The 22,982-nt window shown below is 54.4% G+C and overlaps 1 protein-coding gene across 1 annotated transcript; it reads right to left on the reverse strand.

The window, feature by feature from the left end:
• Positions 1-2,043: 2,043 nt before the first annotated feature.
• LOC120695408 lies at positions 2,044-3,687 on the reverse strand. The gene is made up of 4 exons (XM_039978667.1): positions 3,539-3,687; positions 2,668-3,454; positions 2,337-2,514; positions 2,044-2,249 (listed from the first exon to the last, which is right to left on the reverse strand). The coding sequence occupies exons 1-4, from the start codon at positions 3,685-3,687 to the stop codon at positions 2,044-2,046; spliced, it is 1,320 nt and encodes a 439-aa protein (XP_039834601.1).
• Positions 3,688-22,982: the final 19,295 nt, after the last annotated feature.

Genomic DNA, 22,982 nt, shown 5'->3' on the forward strand with positions numbered 1-22,982 from the left:
TTTACTGGCCCACCGCGGTCGCCAACGCCACCGACGTCGTGCGGACCTGCGAGGGCTGCAAGTTCTACGCTCGAAAGACACACCTCCCGGCCCATGCTCTACAGACCATCCCCATCACATGGTCGTTTGCCGTGTGGGGACTGGACCTCGTCGGCCCACTGCAGAAGGCGCCCGGGGGCTTCACCCACTTGCTGGTGGCAGTTGACAAATTCTCCAAGTGGATCGAGGCTCGACCCCATCGGCAAGATTAAATCCGAGCAAGCCGTTCTATTATTTACCGACATCGTCTTCAGGTTCGGGGTCCCGAATTCGATCATCACCGACAACGGCACCCAGTTCATAGGCAAGAAGTTCTTGGCGTTCTGCGACAACTTCAACATATGTGTGGACTGGTCGGCTGTGGCGCACCCACAGATGAACGGGCAAGTGGAGCGTGCCAATGGCATGATCCTCCAAGGACTGAAGCCAAGGATCTTCAACAAGTTGAACAAGTTTGGCCGGAGGTGGCTCACAGAGCTACCCTCGGTTATCTGGAGCCTGAGGACGACCCCAAGCAGAGCCACGGGCTTTACCCCGTTCTTCCTCGTCTATGGCGCCGAGGCCATACTCCCCACGGACCTGGAGTACGGGTCACCAAGGCTCAAGGCCTATCAGGAGCAGTTGAACCAGCGAGCCCGCGAGGACTCGCTGGATCAAGTGGACGAGGCTCGAGACGTGGCGCTTCTGCACTCTGCGCGCTACCAGCAGTCTCTGCGAAGATATCAAGCGCAGAGAGTCCGGCGCCGTGACCTCAACAAAGGGGACTTGGTGCTGAGGCTTCAACAGGACAACAGGGGCCACCACAAGCTCTCACCACCGTGGGAAGGCCCATACATCATCGCCGAGGTGCTCAAGCCCGGCACGTACAAACTGGCGAACGAAAACGGCTAAGTCATCACCAATGCTTGGAACATACAGCAGCTACGTCGCTTCTATACTTAGAGTTCCGAGCTATTTGTACATCGTTTGTACTCGCATTTTTTATTTCCCGAAATAATAAAGAAGTATGCTTTACTTATTTATTTTTTGGGAACCTTCCGGACCCTCGGGGGCTCGGATGCGCACGAACACTGAGGCACGGTTGGCTTTACCCTCGGCAAAGCCAAGCCTCCCTCGGGGGCTACTATGGGGGGATCCCCGAACGTCTCCAAAAATCGCCAACGTTTTTTTGAAAAATTTCCGTCTCTAAGCTTCTCGTACACTTGGAAAAAACGGACGCGAGGCATAACCACTACGGTACGGGGCCGGCCGAGTCGTGGGGCCGCCTACGCCTCCGGGATACGGCACCCCCCTCACCACCCCACGCCTAAGTTGCTTATGAACGCAACATTCCTTGCAGAAGTTTACCTAAGTCGCACACGAGAACACGGAAGTGGAGTAAAGAAAACGAAGGCTCGAATGCACAAGGCCTCGATGGGCCACACTGTCGATTTAACGATAACGAATTTTTTAAATTCATAATTACAATTACAACGAGTACTAATCCATTACATGGGCTCCGAGGCCCAGTTTTCCTACAGGTTATCATCCCCCCTTTGTGGATCTGCAACAGCATTGAACTCGGCTATTGGGGGGATGTCGGCTTCGAGCTTCTCGGCTAAGGCTGTGGCGAACTCCTCGGCGGCTGCGTCGGCGTCTTCCATGATCCATGATATAATGCGTCGAGGCTACGGCGAGGGCTCGTAGGACACCGAGGCGGAAGGTGCTCTTGGCGTGCTCGGCGATCCGGCCACCTAGCGCTCACAGGCGGCTGATCACTGAGCTACCAGAGACGGCGCCCTCCCCGTCGAGCTCCTGGCACATGCTCACGGCGGTCCGCTCCAGGTCAGCGTACTCCGCCTACGCCGCCATGAGCGCTGTGTTGACCGCCTCCTTCGCCGCAGTCTCGTCTGCCACTTGCTGCCTCAGCTCTGATCAAAGGAACCAAGATAAGCTACGAAAAACTAGAATTCAACAACATCAAAATTTCGAGCACCCACCTGCGAGGTTCTTCTGCGCCTCTTCTCACTGGACTCGGGCGGCCTCCTCTAGTGAAGACAAGGAGTCCTCCTTCTCCTTAAGGGCGGCCTCCGTATTCCGGAGGACCACCTCCTTTTCCTCGAGGGCTTTGCCCTTCTCCTCGAGGGATCCGGTGAGCGTGGCGACGGTTGCCTTCTTGCGCTGGAGCTCGGCCTCCTTGTGCTGGAGTTCGGCTTCCTTCAGCTCGAGCGCTGTCCTAGTGCGCTGCAGCTCGGTGGTTTGTGCCTCGGCTTCCCGAGCCTTCTGCTCCGCTGCGGCCCTCTGGACGTCACGCTCACCGGCGGCCCGCGCCAGCTCCTCCTCTAGTTCCTGCTGACGTGCCCCCTGATCCGCCATCTTGGTGTTGGCGTCGATGTTCTGGAGCACCAAGCCAGCATTGTGCTGACCAAGCCAGTGCACCTGAGAATACAGCCGGGTCATCTCGGCACTCTTCTTGCGCGAGATGTCCCTCAGCCGCTGCAAGAGGAAAGGCGTGGGTAAAACAAATGAAATCAAGGCCAAAATACGAACGATTCCTGGGAGGGAGCCGCCTACCTGGCTGATCTGGTAATCTGTCGTCCGATGGAGCTCCAGGGCGTGATCGAGGTGGTTCAAGATCTAAGAACCTGCCTCAATCTGCTTCTGCCAGACGGACTCCTCCTCCCGTACGTTGTGGAGAAACTCCTGGGGGACCACGGACTGGATGATTGCCCCGTGATGGGGCCCCTCGGATGTCCCCTTGTCGAGCACCTCCGCGCAGGCCGACGTAAACTCGGCGATCTTGTTGGCGGCACTTGCCGCAGCAGCGGGGTCGATGTCTCTCGAATCCCCGAACTCCTCGCTGCTGTCCGGCAACTGCACCACGGGCACCACACTTTCTGTCGGAGCCAGTGCCGTCCCCACCGCAACAACACCCTCGTCCCGGGCCTCTGCGGGCACTGAGACGCGGGCTTCCTCTGTCACTGGCGCCCTCGGCGCCGACTCCTCTTCCGCGACTCCCTCGACCCCAGCCCTCGGGGGCTCGGGGACGAGGGTGTCCACCTCTGTTCGGCTGGCGGGGCGTTCCTGCGCATCCCCACCAGCTTCTTCCTCTGCGACCGGCTGGGCGGCGCTATCCGCGTCGCTCCGACCGGCCCCGACTTCGATGTCCGACCGGGCGGCGTCATCCGCGCCTCCCCGACCGGCCTCCCCCACGGCTTCGGCTTGAGCGGCTGCTTCAACGCCACTCTGGATGGCACCGCCCCCATTCCCCGGTGCTTGGGCCCCTCGTGCCATGGCCTCCTGCAGCTTCACGGCCTCCTCCACGATATCCACGACGGGCGGGGGCTGCGGCGCCAAGTGTGGAGTGGCGCGCGCCCCGGTCTTGAGGGCTTTAGCCGGTGCGAGTGGGGCTGCGTCCTTGGCAACGACTCTGGAGCTGGAAATCGGGGAAGAAAGGCAGAGGTTAGCAGGATTGGGGGATCGATTAAATGAATGCAGCAAATAGAACTAAAACACTTACCCGGACCGGGCACTCATGCTGCGTTTGCCCGTGCCACTCCTCCGGGCCCGCGGTACGCTGACGCCCCTCGACGACTGATCCGAGGGTGTCGTCCTCAGAGCAGCCTGAGGCCTCGAGGTCGCCTGCGCGGGCGTCCCTGCGCTCGCCATGGACCCATTGCCGCCCGTCGACATCGCGGGCGCGGGGACCCCCTCGCCCGTCGAAGGCAGGGGCGGCCTCCTCTCTGTCGCGGGCGTAGATGATCTCCCGCCCGCCACCGGCATGGGCGACCTTCATCCCGCCGATGGCGTGGGCGACCTCCGCTCCGTCCCCGCAAGGGGCGGGTCCACCAACAGCCCCAGTGCGGGCCTCGCCTCACGCGGCGCCGCTGGCGCATCCTCGTTGCCGGCCTCTTGAAAGACCGGCGGGGAATCCGCACCTGTTGCCGCCTCGCCATCACCCGAAAGGTTGACCTCGGTATCCGAGGCATCCTCCTCCTCCTCGCTCGTGGACTCGGGCGTAGCGGGCCGCGGCTTCCCCTCCACGCGTGCGATTTTGCACGCCTTGTCGTGCTTCTTTTTCCTCCTCCTTTTCCTGTCGGCAGCAGCCTCCGCCACTTCCTTCCGTTTCTTCACCGCCTCTGCGTGCAGGCGGTTGACCTCGCGTTCCTCCGGGATCGGAGGCCTCGAGGGGTGGCACTTGCGGCTCACCCCCTACAAAACGCAATCAAATCAGGGTTAGGGAGTGGGGAAGAAGATAGCACAAATCGACAACGGATTGAAATCGAGACTCACCACTGAAAGGAACCCCGGCTCGGGGCGCATCTTGATCTCCCAGAGATCGTTGGCGTCGTCGGGGAACTCCGCCACCACATTCCTTGCCCTCCGAGCAGCGATGTCTCGAGGGAGCAGCACCGTCGACGTCCTCGACCCCGAGGCCAGGACCCCGGGGGTGAGGCCAAAAATCGGCAGGCTCGTCTCCGTCAGAGGAATCACCCTATGCTGGTGGAAGTTCACGATGACGGCAGCTGCCGTCAACCCCTTCCTTGCCAGGTGCACCAGCGCCTCGGTGAGGACCTCGAGCCTGGCTTGGTGCACCGGGGGTGACACCCCCAGTCCCACTTCGCGGGCCTCTCCCGAAGCACCTTGTTGGTGAACGCCGGGAGCTTGTTGCCGAAGTTGCACAGGTAGAACCACCCTCGAGTCCACCCAGCATTGTTCATGGTCATTTAGTTGGGGATGTAGAGGTTCTTCCGGCTCGGGCACAAATGGAGCATCAGGCCCCCGGCGCGCGCGAACCTCTTCGGCTGGCCCCGCATGTTCTCGACGAAGAGCTCGCCACGGAACAGGTGGACCCATAGGTCCCAGTGAGCTTTGATCCCCAGGTACCCATCGCAGACAGCGAGGAAGACCGCCGCCTGTGAGATGGAATTGGGGCCGAAGTTGTGCAGCTCTGCTCCATAGTGCTCGCACAAAGCCCGCATGAACCTGTTGACGGGGATGCCGAATCCCCGCTCGTGGAGACGCATGAGGCTCACGGCGTAGCCTTCAGGGGGATTCGGCTCGATCTCCTCCGGCCGCGGGGGAATCCATGCCGACCGCTCCGAGCTGATGTTCATTGGTAGCAACCGGTCGGCGACTAGCTGCTCCAGAACCGCCTCTGTGGCGGTGGATTTCCCCCACGGCAATGGCTCCCGGACATCCGACATCGCTTCGAATCACGGGGGGATGTGGGAAGGCAAGCTCTGTGGCGCCTAAGGTACGCTCTCGCTCTCTCCTTCTTCTTCCTCTCGCTCTCGGCTGTGGGCTCAGGATGCAGGGGAGATGAAGGCAAATGGCCAGGTGAGCCCAAATAGTCCCTCCTCGCGCTTTTATTTCACCACGACGCGCGGATACGCCACCTTGGCCCGAATCTGCCGCATTCAATGTGGTAGATTTTGTCGTCGCTGACGGATGGGTCCCACGACCGCGGAGTCTCCCACGCGTGCACTCTGCAATAACTACGGTGCGGTAACCGACGGGCGCGGCGCGACTGTTACGCTGTTCCATCTGTCAGCCGCCGCCCACGCCGTTTCATCTACCCGAGGTAGCCGCTTGAAAAGGCGCGCCCGCACTACACCGCACGAACCGGGCCACGTCGCCCATGACCGGCGGAAGACCCGCGCGCACGACTGGCGACTCCGCGCCGCTTGCGAACCGTGACGGAATATTCCTTTCGGGGGCTCTTCACCCTTGAGGGAACCTTATTCCGAGGCCTTACTGATCAGGGGTTCGAAGCCTCGCCCGTCGAGGGTTCGAAAGGCGCCCCAGATCGCCAGAGTCAAGGACTGCTTGTACGTGCCATACAAGCTACCCTCGAACGCGGAGTTCGAGATGTCCTATGCAGTGTTCAAGGCCAGTCGGGGGTGCCTAGCAGGGGGATCCCATCGAGGGAGAGCATCGAGCCCTCAGACCCTATCGAATGGGTCCGAGCCCCGCCTAGCGAACCTTTGTGAGCGCTTTATGTGACGTGTCCATGGACCACGAGCCGACCCTTATCGAACGGGGCACGGACGTCCACTTGAACTACCCGATAATAGCTCACCGAAGCAGCCATAGCTCGTGGCCCGGGCATGGGTAACATGGTGCGCTTCACCCTTCCTCCCTGCGGAAGGGCGACGAGGGCCGTAACAAAAAACGAGGGTTCCCCGAACGCCTTCACGTGGGCCGGGGCTCGGGGGATCCTCGCACGCCGCGGCTCAGGCCGCACCCTCGAATGGGTCGACAACCGTCGATTGTGAAGTTCCGTGTGTCTAACCAAAACTCCCACTCTTGACGCATGCCTGCCAGATGGTCAAGCTGGACACTGAGTCGCTGCGCCAGCATCAAAACGCCGAGGCCGGCTGAAAGGAGTGCCGATGCCGGCTGAAAAAGACACTGGACGGCCACCCCAGTAAAGCAACCAAGCAGGGCGACGTATATAGCCCTTGGACGAGTGCAAACACTCCTCCAAGGCCTCAGGGGCTACACCCGCGGGTGCGCTGACGCGCCCCCACGGAGGAAACTTCACACATTCGAGGACCAAAATCTCTTGCAGGGGTGGCACCCACCCAAACACTTACAGTCGTCCTCTCCGCAAAGGAGAAGGAGACTTCATTGCTCTTTACAAACAAAGATTACAAAGGGCTACCAGCTTAAAGCTGTCGAAAAGTACAAACGCATTGCCACTTGCGCGGCAATTTTTCCTGTCTTGGGGAGGAGGGAGCGACGATGAAGAGCACCGAGTCCCTGACTGGCACGACAGCCAGGCTGCTAGGGATTGCGAGGAACAGCCCCCAGACTGCACGGGTACAGCGGGATGCTCTCCTCGCAAGCTTTCTTCTAGCATCTCCTCCATCGAAGACCCTGCGGGGGGTCAAGCTGCCGGACAGCGCCCTTCACACCATCTCCCCGAGAGCGACGTTGCCGCCAAGGGGGGACGATGCGAAGAACAGCCACCAAACCTGGCACCAACGCCATGGTCAGGCGTCTCCATCCCCCTTCAGGCTAGGGGACATCGCAGAAGCAGGACCCCACGGGCCCAATGCTTTTCTGCTAGTCCCACTGAAGCTAAGGGATGGTGCGCAAGCCCTTTCCGGCTTTCTCCTGCCACTCACAAGCATTCTTCTAACATCAGAGCATAAAAAAGCCAGGCCACCCCATTTGGGGGCCGGCCGTGAAAGTTAAAGGAAAACATTACGAGACTTAGGCGATGCTAGAAGTAAGAGCAGGGAAGTTGGAGAGGAAAGGGAGTCCCACGACCCCTATTTATAGCTGCGTCGGGCGCCAAGCTTCAAGCCTGTCGAAGGGCGAAGGCTTGGACCGCCCGTTACGGCGCGGCCCTCCACGAACGAGAGATACCCTCGGTTACCGTGCTGAGACATGACGCAACAAAGCAAAGCTGAGCCCTTGGACGCTGAGTGGCGCAGCATCGGCACTAGCCGACTGCCCTCGAACGGTGCGCCGCGAGGCGCCCAGGGGAAGCAGGGCCGAGACCCTGAGCACGGGACAGTGTGGCAAACGCACCGGCTGCAGAGCAGCAGGCGCCATCGTGGCCCTGGCCCGCTCAGCACGCTGACGCGTCTTGTCCCAGGAATGAAACAAGAAGGGGCGCGTGCCTCGGAGAACTCTTTCCGCAGGCGCACTATCCCGACCGACGAGTTGTCACACCCGCTGGGCCGGCACCCAGGTGCGCCTGACGGGAGTGCAGCTTCGACCGATCACTTCAAGGGGTAAAATCACCGAAATACCCTTTGGCCGAATCCCTTGACTCGACCAAAGTCTCGGGGGCTACTGTCGGGTATCACGATTAGGGATACCCAAATTGGGGTACTAAGGTCACCCTAAAAACACAAACACATATTAGGCAACTGAGCCCACGAAGGCCTACGGCCTCCTTCCAGTTTGGAAGAAAGGAAATGAATCAAAGAAGCCCAGCATGCGGCCCATCCGCGCCCCCCTCGGACTCGCGGGGTGATCTCCGTCTCGCTCGAGGGCTCCCATCGGGACCCTCGATCGCGCCCCGTGTCTCCACCTCGCTCGAGGGTAGCGAACCTACCCTCGAGCAGGCAAATCATCTCCGCCTCGCTCGAGGGCAGCGAACCTACCCTCGAGCAGGGCGAATCATCTCCGCCTCATTCGAGGCCACCCCTCGACATAAAGGACAAACGGCCCTGCCGCTCACCCGTCCGTCGTACGGAGGCATTAAATGCCAACCACTCCTCCACAGCACCCAGGACAGACGGCGTCAGGCCGCCATTCCCCACAGTGGCTGTGACCGGAGTCCCGTTCACCAACTCCGATCACTGCTCCGCCATCCCGGACGCTGTGGCGGCACTGTGGGAACCTGCAACGCAGGACAAGACGTACTCGGCACTGATCCCGTTACTATTCTGCCAACTCCTGCTGTCCGGACTCCACCTCACCACACATATGGCCCCGGGCCGGTCCCCAGCTCAGAAAGGGGGCTGGCGTCGCCACGTGCCCCCCGAGGAGGGACGTCCAGCACTAGCAGCCGGAGGCCCGGACCTCCCCCCTCGAGGGGGTCCGGGACCTCCACGTGTCTCCCGAACCCCTTAGTGCACGCTCTAGCACTCCGCCCAGGGGGGTCCGGGACCGCCGCGTGCCCCGCTACCACTGGCACACGTATATATGCAAGACCCTGGCCTGCAGGGCCCACAGAACGCCACCACGCCACGTTTGGAAGACTGTACACCCTACAGTGACGACCACGCCGCCTGCTGGGGCTGGCAGAACGCCGGCGCGATCTCCGCAAGATCAAGGACGATACCCAGGACGACTGCCACGCCCGACGCCATGCTCCACAGTGTACTTCCTACGGTGTTCGACCACTGCACCCCCGCGATTCGAGGGAAACCGACGACTTCTATGATCCCCTGTGCATGTACACCATCCCTCCTAGTGACTATAAAAGGAGGAGGCGGACTTCCTTTAAGGGGGATCATCACCTACGTTGGCAACATCGCGCGATCAGACCACTCAGTAGAACACAACATTCAGCGCCACTGAGCACCCGATATTGGCACTCGCCTCAATCAACTTCTCCTCTAGCAGAGACCTGGGAGCTTCCCTCCCTCTCTCGCCTCGCCTGTATCCCCTACTACAGGCACCTCCGGTGCAAGATAATACAGTGCCCTCGCACACCCCCTTGCTGGACGTACGGCCTCGCGGCCGGAACCAGGATAAACCCGTGCGTTACTATGTTGCCTCTTGCATCAGCATCTGGGACGAGGAAACACGCAACATTACTAGTTGGGGTCCGGACCGCCGGGTCAAGACACCGACAGGGAGCGTACTGACGCCGACGCACCGCCCTGGAGCCGGTGGTAGGGTTCCACGGCATTGCCAGGCAGAGGTCGTTGCCCAGTCCTTGCAGAACTGGGGGAGGCCTGAGCCAGATGGAGGAGACGGTCAACGTCATCCCGCCACTGCCTCAGGGCGTCTGGCGAGGCTGCAGCAGCCGGAGGGTTGCGAAGCAACTCCCTGGCTGCCGCCAGCGCTCCGCCGCTCGCAGCTTGCAAGGGGGCCCTTGACGGGCGCCCTGACTCTTGCCGACGAGTAGCGCGCGCCGCCGCCGACGGTGGCTGCTCTGCGGGCATGGTTGCCCCTGGAGCAGGAAGGCGAGAGGCATGTGGCGCGGATGACACCACACCCTCCGTCATCTCCACGTTGTCGTCGTGGTGGGAGTGCTCAGCCACCCGAACCATGGAGATGAGCAAGAGATGAACTAAAACCAGCTAAATGCCCCTACCTGGCGCGCCAAATGTCGTGGAGTGGAAACCACAGCCGAGTGGCGGAATGCACCCACCTAAGCCCAGAGGGTGAGTACTCGGGGGTTAGCTAGGACTAGTTCGATCTTGCTGGAAGAACACGATGAACACAGCTGGTTTAGAGTCGTTCGGGCCGCCGGAGCGTAATACCCTACGTAAACTGTGTGTTGTATTGCTTGTGTTCCCTTAGTCTCGAGGGAGTCTGGAGAGTGTGAGAGAATCTAGTCCTGAGACCAGCGTGAGTCTGGTGTGTGCAGCGAGCGCCTCCCCTTTATATCTCAAGGGAGGCGCGTACATGGCCGTTGGGTCCCTGACAGGTGGGCCCAATCGATGTAGTATAAAATAACATACTGTACAGACATTATGGCATCGCAGGCGACGGAGATCTCATTCCTGAATTCCCTTGCACTATCCATGAAGATCCTCCGTCTTGCATATCCATGCCCTGTCTTGTCGAACGACGCCAGGGTGTAGCTTGCGGCGTTGCCTGCAGCATAGCTGAACGGGCCGTGTAGCTTGCGGCGTAGGCGGTATGATGGAAAGGTGCCGTGCCGTCGTATCCAATTAATGCGGCAACGAGCTCTGCGTGGAGGCGGCGCAGGCGGCTGCACTGTGTACCTCGGTAATACGCGGTCTACAGTGAGACCTGACAAAGGCTGCCCCGCGTGCCGCACCGGTAGAGCACGCCTCAACCACCCGCATTGAATGCGGTGGGTGGGCGAGTCTTCCAGCGGAAGACCCGCGCCCGCGCCCGCGCCTGTGGGACACGTGGCGGCTCCGGACCCCCCCCGGGCGGTATGTTGGTTCTACGCGCGTGGGAGGTCCGGATGGACGCGGGAGGTCCCGGACCCCTTTGGGGTGTCCGCGACCTCGGCTGCTGGCTCGGAGCTTCCCCTCCTCAAGGACACGTGGCGTCTCCGGACCCGTCCCAGAGCGGGGAGCGGGTCCGGGGCCGTTGGCCCGGTGACGTAAGAGCCTGACCCGTGGGGCCCGGCTGCTCCGCCCCTTATCGCATAGTTATGGATGACTACGTGAGTCCTGCCTTGCTGCAGTAGGAGTGGGTATCCCTGCTACAGGGTACCGACATTTTGTTATCTTATTTGAAATTCTTTATCAGTACATGTTTGACAAGGTTGGTTTGACGCACAGCTATAGTTAAGCTAGAAGGTTGTGGACGCTATATATTCAATAAAAAACAATAGCAAAAATGCAAGATCTTAATCTTGTTATTTAACGCTTTGTTTAGAGCCATTTAGTAGCAGGGAGACTCTGAATACTTGTTTCAAAACTTCTGCTGTGTAAATGCATCCTGCCTTTTTCCAAGTTTCTATTTTTAGCTCTCAGAATGTTTGTGCATATTGCTACATGCACGTTTGTTTTGCTTAATCATTCAAAAGAAAAACCCTGAAACAAGCTTGTTTTGACAATAATTGCATTATTGTTGTCTTCTTGTACAATCTCATATGTGCATTCATGTAGTAGTACATGTTAATCTTTAAATAAAGTTGTACACATGTACTGAGTTTCTTCTATATTTATCTTTACTCTTGAGTTTCAAAAATATTTCTCATTTATAGTAGGTACACTGGGGCAGCCGTCAATCGGGGGTAGCGTTGTGCGGTATGCGCGCGCCGCGGTGGTTATCGGTACTACATCCGCGTCCTCCTCCACGAGCAGCAGTCGATAGGTACTTCTACGAGCAACCTTCACTTCTCTGTTCTTGCCACGGGGGTAGTGTTTTATTTTGTAGACTATATTACTAGCTAAATCAATACTTGGTATAAGCTGATATCAAAACTGCACCTTCTGTGATATGCTGATCCATTTTTTCTTGCCAATTGATTTTATTGAGTGGACTAGTGGAGAGATTCTAATTTTTGTTCTGATGTGTGTGCAGCTGGGCAAAACCTCAATTTGACTCGTCTGCTCCGTCTCCTACCGTCCTCACTCTTTGATCTATGACAGTTCCTTAGATTCTTGACGTACCTGAACCATTGCAAACGGCAGCAAGCTCCCTTGCTCGTGGAGCAGGTATACGATGTATAATTCCATATCGAAGTTCAAATCCCATGAACACTTACTTTAAGCAGTGTTTTGATTAGGGCCTTGCTTCTCTAAGATATACACTGGCCGTGACCATGTACATTTTTGTTTGGATGGGGCTTTGGTTCTCAAATAAATTTGCACATGATCTTTTATATTATTTCGAAGCTAGTTATCAAAACACAATATGTATAGGTACATGTACCGCACTTTGATATTCTTTGACCTTCTTTCAGAAATTCCTGGCAATTTCGTTTCTTTGTCATCCATAAAAATCGTTGTGCTTAGGCTCGGGTACTTGGTGGTACTAGATAAATTGAATAATGTGCTGCATATACATCAAGGTACATAAAAAGCCTATATACATGCCCTAGAGGATCAGCTTAACGGATAGTAAATTTATTGATATTTTTTATATATATCATTACAAATAAGTTCTTGTACACATGATATACCAGCTAGCACATGAAGTGAGAAAAAAAATAAATATATATGACAGTACTACTATATTTAGACAGAATATTTCAAAAAAATACTAAACATTTTCTTCCAGTGTTACTTGTAGTTAAAATTCAAAATATTTATTGACAAGGTACCAGTACCGGTACATGCTTATTCCACTACCAACAAAATATTATTATTAGCTGGAGGTGCAGTACATGATTGAGCAGCTAATAAAATTAGTCTTTTTTAGATGTGTGAAGAAATGGTTAAAAAATGAGTGGTGGAGAGGTAACGGTAAAAAAATGAGCACGGAGGACGGAGCTGCAACTGCAAAAAGTAAAACAGTACACAGAGGAGCATGCTTTCTCTAGGCTTCCGTGCACTTTATGTCTATTCACCTGTACCTCTCGCAGTGTAGAATGGAAATCCGAGGAAAAAAATTAAAATACAAGAGAATACAGCCAAATAAGACAAGGAAGCACAGATCTCGGTACAGCGGTTGCCGGGCCTGACAGTATCGCATTTCTCCGAGTCATTGAGGCCACGGACATTCCACGAGATGGTGGAAAGGGTAGTGTTGGAGTGCCTAGCCATAAGAGAACACGATGTTCGCGTGGCAGGAAAACAAACAAAACCAGGCACGACAATAACCGGCAAATGCGACCAGCATTAACCCAGAATGCAGGGAAAGGGATTTCCTGCAGAAGGTTACAGGCTGCCAACCAGGCACACAGTTCATCGACCCCAGAGACAAGAGCAGCACCAGGTGTATCACCTGGTCAAAATAATGCAAACACAAATGCCAGTCGTGAGGAGAGGTGCCGCAGTAGAGGTAGCAAGCCGCAGGAGCCGGCGTCCACATTAGTCCACTAGTTCCACCGATGGTCCCGCAGGCTCATCCAAGGCCTACAAAGCATCCTGGGGGACAGCGCAGCTTGCATCGAGCATCTTGAGGTCGCGGACACACCAGGCCGGCACAACGGCAGCAGTGGTAGTGGTGTCCTTGCCTAGAAGCGCCGAATCGGAAGCAGAGATCACCGATGTCGAGCTCGAGGTCGAGGAGGTAGCAGCAGGTCCTGGAGCAGTAGGGGCGGCGATGCCCAGCTTGCGTTTCTTGAGACGGACAGCCTTGCTTTCCTGGGAGATGTGCTCCGCTTGTTCTTTCTCCTTTGACCCTGGTGCTACGTCGTTCGGCGACAGCGGCCGGGAGCGCGCCAACCACAGCAGCAGGAGGAGCAGGCGCCCGATCGCCGTCCACATCCGGCGGTGGAGTAGGAATCATGGGGAAGCCGGCATGCACCACAGAAGGGTCGTCGAGCGGCAAGTTGTTGACGAGGGGGGAGCCAGCGTTGTCACAGAGGGCCGCCTCATCCACCCAGTGTGGCAGGGTCAAGGGCGGGGAGGAGACGCACGTCGAATCCGCGGAAGCGTCCGAGTCACAGTTCAGCAGAGTGAGCAGGGACACGTCGAGGGGAACAAAGCAGTCAGAGTTGGCGGAGTCTGCCCGTGGCCGTGTTTGGCTAATCGTCACATCAAGTTTACACAAAAAAAACAAACTTCCGCATGGAGTACTAAATGAAATCTATTTGCAAAACCTTTTCAGGGACGGATGTAACTTTCTGAGATGAATCTAGTGACGGTAATTAATTGATGATTTGCTACAGTGATGCTACAGTAACCATCCACTAATCACGCGGTCAAAGGCCTCATTAGATTCGTCTCGCGATTTACACGGGGCTTGTGGAGGTGGTTTTGTAAATAGACTTCATTTGATACTCTAAATTAGTGGTCAAAGAGAAAAAAAGATTTCGCGAAAAATTTTACACGGGAACCAAACACGGCCCGTGTAGGCGAAGCTCGCGCCAAGTGACCAGTAGCAGGAGGGGCAATGCAGAGGAGGACGGTGTGCTGACGGCCGATGAAGGGGGCAGCCAAGACGGCCTGCACGCGCGCCTGGGCGTTCTCGAAGATGGCGAGGATGGAGCCCCGCGAGGTAGGAGCCAGGTGGATGCGCAGGTTGTTCCCCTGAAGAAGCAGAGCGCGGCGGATGAGCATCCCCGCATTGAGGGGTGCCAGCCCGGGAGCGGGAGAATTCCCTCCACCAACCCGGACAGCACGCATGGACCGGACCCCAGATTGGCAGCACGTGGTATCGGAGGGGGATCAGCAGCGTCGAGAGCTCGGTCCACGGTGGGGGCGGGATCGCCCACGGGAGCGCCCTTGCCCGGACAGGAGTCCATTAAGTGGACGTGACCCTGCGCCGCGGATTGTGCCAGCGCAAACTCTGGCAGGGTAGAACCGTCTCGGTTCCTGTGGCCAGGGGAAGGGTGGAAGGCTCCAGAAGCCGAGCCTGGGCTGGAAGCAGATGCTGGGCCAGTCGAATGGCCCAACGAAGGCGCAGGTCACCTGGGAGTTTTTTTTATTTTTATATTATTTTTTTTTTCGATTTATCAAAATTATATGTCGTGATTTTTTTTTTTCAAAAATGTCACCCAGCCGCTGGTTCATCCGGCGGAAGGTTGTTACCGCCGGATGAACCGACGGTAGGCTCGTACCGCCGTGGGCCATAGTGGGCCGGATCTTACCGCCGGTTGAAACGGCGGTAGGTACTTACCGCCGCCGTTTCAACCGGCGGTAAGGTTCGGCGTATTAAACGCTCGCCCGCTCCCCCAGCGCCGCGCTCGCCCGCTCCCCCCAGCGCCGCCGCCCGCCCACCCCGCTCGCTGCCCCGTGCCGCCGTCCGCCCGCTACGCCGGCCGCGCGCCTCGTCTGGGCCGCCCCCCGCACGCTCGCCCGGCCCCCGCGCGCTGGACTTTGGCCGGCGGCGCGGCTCGCCGGCGCACCCCCGGCCGCCGCACGGTAATTTTTAAATTTTAATTTTAGTAATAATAGTTGGTAGATTAGGATTAGAAATTTTAGTGATTTGAATATAGTTTTATGTGTAGAAATAGTTTTACTAAATATTAGTGATTTGAAAATAAGTTATTTTGATACAAAATCGTAGAACATGTAATTGAAAATATTAGTTTACATACGAATATAATTGAAAATATTAATGAGTTCAAACAGACATATTAGTCTCATAAAAATATTATTAATTGATATTATATTACATAAAAACAGAAATTGTTGTCAGTAATAGAAATTTTAGAGAAACAATTAAGATAGATGTAAAAATAGCATAAATAATTTTTAGCGTTGATTAAATTCTAATGACGAGTAATTATTGTCGTAAATATTGGCAGGCATGTCAGATGATTTGTATTTTCAAGTGTTTTATGGGTCAGGAGAAGTTAGATATGGTACTGAAGGGGTAGATTTGTCAGAGTTTAGCTCGATCACAAAAAAATACCCCGAGCTAGTGATAGGACTTGGATTTCAATATCCAATTGGCTTTTGGCCAGAGGTATTAGTGTTGCAAGAATATCGAGGAAGTCCAAAAAAGAGGTGCAACATCACAGGTATAGATTAATTTGTAAATATGCTTATGTTATTTTTATTAATTTTGATTCGTTTCTTGTTTGCAAAAGTACGCTGGTGATGACACACATACTCATTGGTGTCATTTCTATGAGTGGATTGACACGTGGATCACTCATCGTGATCAGCAATATAAGGAGTGGTTGAAGAAGGTGAATGAAGATTTACGCAAATGCGAGCGTGCAAAAGCAGACATCGCGGGACGTGATAAGGGTACTGCCCGTGAATGATTGATGTTATACTGCTCCATCTGAATAAATAATATAACGTTCGTTCGAATTACCTAAGGCATGTTAGGTTTAGTCTTGGACCTCGTTACTGTAGCTTGCAATAGGTCCTGACATGCCATGTCATGTGTTCTGTGCGTTGAATTGTGTGGACCACTATTTAATTTGTGTTCAATGTATGAACGGTGATTGTTTTGATTATTTTTATTGTGTGTACTGGCCGATATATTCTCATGGAGTTGTCATCGCGTCGGTCCGAAAAGTTTATTTATAGAGCAATGCTTCTGAAAAATCTAGTTGTAGCTAGTACAAAGTACACAATGCAGATTAATTTGACATTGAAATTACAAAAATAATTGCACTGGCATGTACATGGAACACGCTAATGTCGTGTTCCATCTAGACCTAACATGCCTTAGGGAATATGAAATTCGAACATTACATGATAGTCATCTACTGAGTGCACCGAGGATACTTCCCCTTCCTAATAGCCTCGGGCCCCGCCTCCTTCGCACGGCGGGCCCTCTCTCGCTTCCTCTCCCTATCAGCTTCACGCTCCTCCGCCTGCCGACGTTCGACATCTGCGAACCTCTTCTGGATCTCTTCTTTATCTTTCTTGCGCTTCTCCTCCATTTCCGCAGCCCACCTTGCTTCGCGCTCAACGTGTTCCTTAGCTTCGGTCGATTGCTCCATGTCCAGCCACTGTATGAAATCACAAAGAGGTGGTGGACTCTATTTCCAAGCCGAGTTAGAATTAACTTACTGAGCTCCGAAGGCGCAAACTACATAGTGCGAGGTGATACCTTCGCTTTGTCCTTGCCGTAGCGCTTTGGCGGGTCGTACTCGTAGTTCTCGCACATGAAGAACCTCCTGCCGAAGTCATCGCCTAAAACTTTGGACTCCATCAGCTTGCACAACAAACCGCAGAAGCACATTGGAACCTGCACTCCTTGAGGCACATGTTCTCTAATCTTGTTCCACGGAATGTAGGTAGAACCAGAGAAAAACATGGTGGTAGTGCGGGGATGGCTAGTGACTTCGTATGATATGGCTAGTGACTTCATATGAGATGGGGCGATGTTCTATTTATAGATAGAGCTATTTGGTCTATAGGCATGGTTCACGCATGTCTATCGCCGTTTCAAACGGCGGTAGGTCCTCCCACATTTTTAATTATAGTGGGGGTGCAGAAGAATCTGATGCAAGGTGACAGGACATCGAAATCGTAATTGAAACTCATGAATATCTCATAAAAATATATTTTCACATTCTATTAGAGTTAAATCTAATTTGTATTAATTTTTTTAAAAAATATTTCCCTAACCTCCGCTATCTCTATTATTTTCTGAAATATCTCTAAACGTAAAGAAAATAATTACAATTCAGACATCCTATAAAATAATTAAACAATTAATTACAGCAGTGAGAGCATATAAAATAATTAAAAAAATGTGGAAATCCCTACCGCAGTTTCAAACGGCTGTAGCCCGGCGGTAGCACTTACCGCCGGTTCGTTTGGCGGTAAGGAGCTACCGCCGGATGAAACGACGGTAAGGTTCATGGGCCGTGGGCCAAGGATCTTACCGCCGGTTCATCCGGCGGTAGCTCCATACCGCCAAACGAACCGGCAGCAGGGTGACATATTTGCAAAAAAAAATATAACGACATATATTTTTGATAAATCGAAAAAAATAAAAAAAAATAAAAAAAATTCGGTCAGCTGGAGGTCACCGACGGCAAGGAATTTGAAACCTTGAACGAGCCCCGGGCGGCGGCGTTGTCGGCGAAGAAGGAGAGGCGCAGTCGCCCCTGGTGGAGATCTCCGAGGGTGAGGATGAAGGCAGCGACGACCGGCCGGGCGACGAGTACCCGAAAGACGAAGCTGCACTCCTCCACCACCTGCGCAGAACCCGGAGGAACTCCAAGCCAGTAGTTGAGCATGGCGCGCACCCAATTGGCGTTGCAGGACGGGAGCCTGGGGTAGGGGACAACCCACAATGGGGTTGGCTGCAGCAGAGTAGAGCACGAAGCCTTGCCGGCCAGCGCCGGCAAGTGGAAATTGGCAAGGTAGTAGTTGAGGAAAGCTTGACCAGGACGAACCGGCGGCGACGGAGCAACGGAGGATTCAGCCCCCAGGTTGGTGCACGCGGGCAGCGGAAGCCCACGCAGCCCACCTTAGGAAGACCCACCACCTTGAACACGAACCGGGGAAGCGGCCACCGTGGGGCACCAGAACGCACAGGCCACCCACGGCCCGCGGCAGCGCGAGGGGACTGAGGCGAGCTGCGTGGAAGCACAGGGGTGGAGCGAGGGGGGCGGTGGGGGAGGGGTGGAAAGGCCGGCGGGGGGGGGGAGCGGGGTGGAGCATCGCCGGGCGACGGGGAGTCGCCAGGGGGTTCGCCCGAGGTGGACGACATCCCAGCCCGCGACGGAAGAATCGGCGGTGCCATCAGCCCTGATCATAGGCTAGCATCACAGTGAGAGCTGAGAAATGCAACTCGATGAGATTCTATTTTAAAAGAGCAGTACAAAATTTTAAACTATAAAAAATTAGAGGTGCACCTAAGAGTTATCTATTTGCACCCCTATCCAGCGGTGTAATGGTAGAGGGAGCAAAGAGTTTCCGTTTCCTGAAGTCAACCCCTCCAGTGATCCATGACAGAAATTGCCTCGCCCTCTCTGAATTATAGATGAGCGTACAGGCGGCCCGGCCCGACACGGCCCAGGCCCGGCATCGGCCCGGCACGAAAGGGCCCGGCACGACTGGGCACGACGGGCCGTCGTGCCGGGCCTAAGCAGGCTTCGTGCTCGGGGATCGGCCCAAGGCACGTCCCGTGGGCCGATTTTCGTGCCGGGCTAGCCCGTCAAGCACGGGACCAGACGCCGTGCCGGGCGGCCCAAAAGCCCGACACCAAAAAACATCTCAACAGATTTCAAATCTAGACATGAATCATTCACATTTCACATGTATTCAAAGCACAAAGGCAAACACCCCCAAATCCAAAAGGCCAAACCCCCAAAACCACCAAGACAAACAGAGATAAGTTCAAATTTTTAATGGAAGAGCTGTTTGTGCAATGCTGCCTCATTAAAAACCATTCTAGGTAAAACTCACCCTTGTGAGAAACCCTAGAAAGGAAAAAAGAGTGCAGCCAGCTCAAGTTCAAGTTCAAAAGCCACCAGGCCAAATAGTTTTAGTGTCTTACAACAGCCACCAGGCTAAATGTCACTCACATCTCACTCTAACTCTCATCCCCAGCAGCAACACCAGCATTGTCCTCATCAAGCCATAGGTTCTTGAACTTCTCCTCCAGCTCCAAGTCCTCCACAGAATGTTGTGCTCTCCTCGCAGCCAGCTCCCAGTCCTTGATGATGATCACCTGCTCCACAGTCTCCGGGTTCAACCTTCTGCGCCGATCCTCTAGAATCCTGCCAGACTGACTGAAACAAGACTCTGAACAAGTAGTTGAGACTGGAACCGACATAATATCCTTAGCCATGATAGAGAGAACTGGATAGGTTAGTTTATGATCATGCCACCAATTAAGGATATCAAATGAATCATCAGATGCCACAACATTGTCACTGTCAAGATAGGCAGTGAGCTCACATGTACCAGCAATAGGAATGTTACTAGAAGGACCAGAGGTACCAGATCCTCCTGGCCCTCCAAAGATCTTACCCAAGCCTGCTTCCTTTTACCTGTCAAACCTGATGGATGGGATGTCCTTGCTGGCCTTGCTGCAGCAAACTTGTTTTCATACTTGTTATACAGCTTGAACAACTCATGCTTAACTTCATTAGCATACAGATTGTAATTGTAGGAAGTAGACTTAGCAAGCAAATCAAGAGCCATATGCAAAACCTCTCAATTTACCTCTAGGGTCAAGAATAAATGCAAATGAATATAACATGGGAATTTTTTTCCAGTACTTCTCAAACTTCATTCTCATAGGGCCTATAACAGTTTCAAGTTTTGAATCACCACGACATTCATGGCTCTTGATTCATAAAGCAACATACCAGTGCTCACCATTCAAAGTAGCATAGCCAATATTACCATTGATGAACACAGAAAATACATTCTTATATGGAATCAGGTGCTTAAGCATGAGATAGGTTGAATTCCATCTAACATCCATATCCAAACCAAATTTACGAGGTCTAACACCCTTAAGCAAACAGTAGTCTTTAAACTCAGCAATTCTTTTATTAGATGCATTCAAATAACTAATTGCAGTTCTAAAGATCTCTATATAAGGTTTCAGCCTTTTCAAACCAGACTTCACAATGAGATTAATAACATGGCAAGCACACCTCTGATGCACAACATAGTAGGTTTTCTTAGATGGATTATCAGGATCAGTATCAACACCCAAGTAACCAGAAAAGATTGGAGCCAAAATTTGCATAGCATTATTATTAGAAGAAGCATTATCTAAGGAAACATCAAAGATCTTATCAGTCATTCTGAATGCCTCAACCACATCAGAGATACGTTCAGCAATGTTTGTACCAGTATGAGCCTCTTCAATCAATCTAAAACCAATCACTTGTTTCTTAAGTTGCCAATAAGAATTGATAAAATGAGCTACAACAGTGATGTAATCCTCCTTTGCATTACCAGACCAGATATCAGAGGTCAAACAAATAGAATTGACACCAGGAAAGACAATATGTTTTAAGTTATTAATAGTGTCAATGAAAAGCTTCTCCAGATCTCTACTAGTTGAAAACCTAGACACTCTAACATGTCTAGGGTTATGAGCACGTTGAATGTAATCATCCCAAGCATCTTTATCAGCAACAGATAAAGGCAGATCAAGCCTAGCAATCAATTTGCATAATTCAACCCTAGCAACATCAGGTTTGTATTCCCAGTTCCTATATGATCCATCAGGGTTCATAGCAAGCCTAGTTTGAACCATTTTAGCATGATCAACTTTCTTTTTACATGCATTTTGATGCCTAAGCAGATGACCAGTGCCAGCAGCAGATTTAGCAGACAATCTATGGCGACAAAACTTGCAAACAGCAGCAATACGCACGCGCTTATCATCCAAGATATCATCAAAATTATCCCAGACAGGAGATCGACGCTTAGATACACAGGACTGAGACTCACATACCGGCGGCACAGGGGCCGCGATAGCCTCAGTGACGTTGCCAAGCCCGAGGAAGGCAGCAGCATCAGTGCCACCTGCGTCGTCGACGTTGTCGGGCACGTGACCATAGTCAACCAGATCTTCGTTGATGGTTGCAGGGTACACGGCCTTGTCGATGTCGTCCATGGCCACCGGCCCCCGCGGCTCGTCAGATCCCCGCTCTCGGCCCCGTTCCTCACGGCGAATGCGGCATCAGCTCATCGCCGACTTACTGGGAAGAAGAGGTAGCTAGGGTTAGGGTTAGGGTTAAACAGCTAGGGTTAGAGAGAGGGGTTGAGGTCTTGAGGAGGATGTACTTGTCTGCAAAGCCGGAGCACGGCGCCGGAGAGATGGAAGAAGACAAGCTCGACGGAGGACAGCGGCGAGGTTGACGATGACGCGGTGGACAGAGATGAGCAAACGGGCGAGGACGAGGTGAGGGAGAAGGATAGAGGGGGGGAGGATGAGGTGGCGACACGGCGGTGAAGGAAGAGGCGGCGAGGCGAAGTCCAATGCGGCGATGCCCGACGGGCGACCGCTGAGTCGCTGCGGCGGCGAAGGGGATGGCAGGCGGGGGCGAGGGCGGGTGGGGATGGGGATTACGGTTAGGGTTGCAAGGGGAAGGGGCGCTGCGCGGGGTTATATAATAACCTGGGGGAGCCGTTTGGGCCGGCGTGGGGAGGCTGGGCCGCGGCCGCTCCCGACCGTTGGCGGGGGCAACACCGCAGCAGGCCGACCGTTGGGAGTGGCCGGGCCGGCACCGGGCCGAGGTCTTTTGGCTGGGCCGTGCCGTGCCGCCCGGCAGGCCAAACTAGCGGCCCAAGCATGGCCTGGTGCACGGGCTATGCCTGTCCCGGGCCCGTTTACTTCGGGCCCGTGCCGTGCTTGGGACGTGCCGGGTCGTCCGTGCTCGGGCCGTACGCTCATCTATACTCTGAATCGGGGGGAAGGCGCCAAAACCGCCGCCAACATTTTACATACGGCGCGCGGTCCGCCCACGTGCATCTGGCCGCGTCATTCCGCACTGTAGGCGGTTTGTGATTCGGCGACGAAGGAAAGTGAAAACGGAGATCCCGTGCGGTGGGCGCGCGCAGAGGGAGGGCGCGCTGCCCTGCCGGACTTGCCGCCGACCCGTGCTCGCCGCCGGCGCGTTCAGTCATCCTGCCTCGGCAAACAAACCAAACCAGAGGTGTTTTTATTTCCAGCGACACGGTACAGGGAGACACTGATGCACGCTCCGGCCTCGCCGCGTTCCGATGCCCATGCTCCCCCCAGGTCGCGGCCTTACGACAGCGTCCACATGAAGAAGGCAGACCAGAAGGTAATGGCCACGGACGCGAGCGCGTACAACCACACGAAGATGACAGAGCACTCGCTCTCCCCCACGCCGAACAGCTGCATTATAGTCCCTGGGGGGCACAAAAAAAAGAGAACACCGACTTCAATCATCGCCGGTCCTTCTTGTTTTTCTTTTATTCTTACCTTCAAAGCACTGGCACGGCGTACTGCAGGTGGAGGATGAACTGGTAGAGAGAGTCCGGCCGGACGAGGCCCAACCGGACTGTGGCAGCACCGCCCAAATTAATCTGGCTCAAGTGCGCTAACCATCACCCTAAAGGTAATCCCGGCTAACACGCACTTCAAACAGAGTAATCCGGCAGGGTTGTCGGGTAAAGTCCCGAAGAATCCACCTGAGCGTCGATCGAATCCAAAGCTTACATACAACCCACACGAAGGTGAGTCCAGAGAGTACAACATTTCACAAATATATTACATTACCGAGTCTTAACTTAATTATTACAAACCAAGTTCGAAATATC

This window comes from Panicum virgatum, chromosome 2K, assembly GCF_016808335.1.
Source record: "Panicum virgatum strain AP13 chromosome 2K, P.virgatum_v5, whole genome shotgun sequence".
NCBI lineage: Eukaryota > Viridiplantae > Streptophyta > Magnoliopsida > Poales > Poaceae > Panicum > Panicum virgatum.

Bases quoted from the DNA above. Each gene is read 5' to 3' on its own strand.
- LOC120695408 (XM_039978667.1), bottom strand. From the start codon at position 3,687: ATGGCGAGCGCAGGGACGCCCGCGCAGGCGACCTCGAGGCCTCAGGCT. The intron at 3,455-3,538 runs GTAAGTGTTTTA...CCCGATTTCCAG, and splicing joins AGCATGAGTGCCCGGTCCGG to CTCCAGAGTCGTTGCCAAGG. The intron at 2,250-2,336 runs GTGAGCGTGACG...GCACTAGGACAG, and splicing joins GGAGCTGGCGCGGGCCGCCG to CGCTCGAGCTGAAGGAAGCC.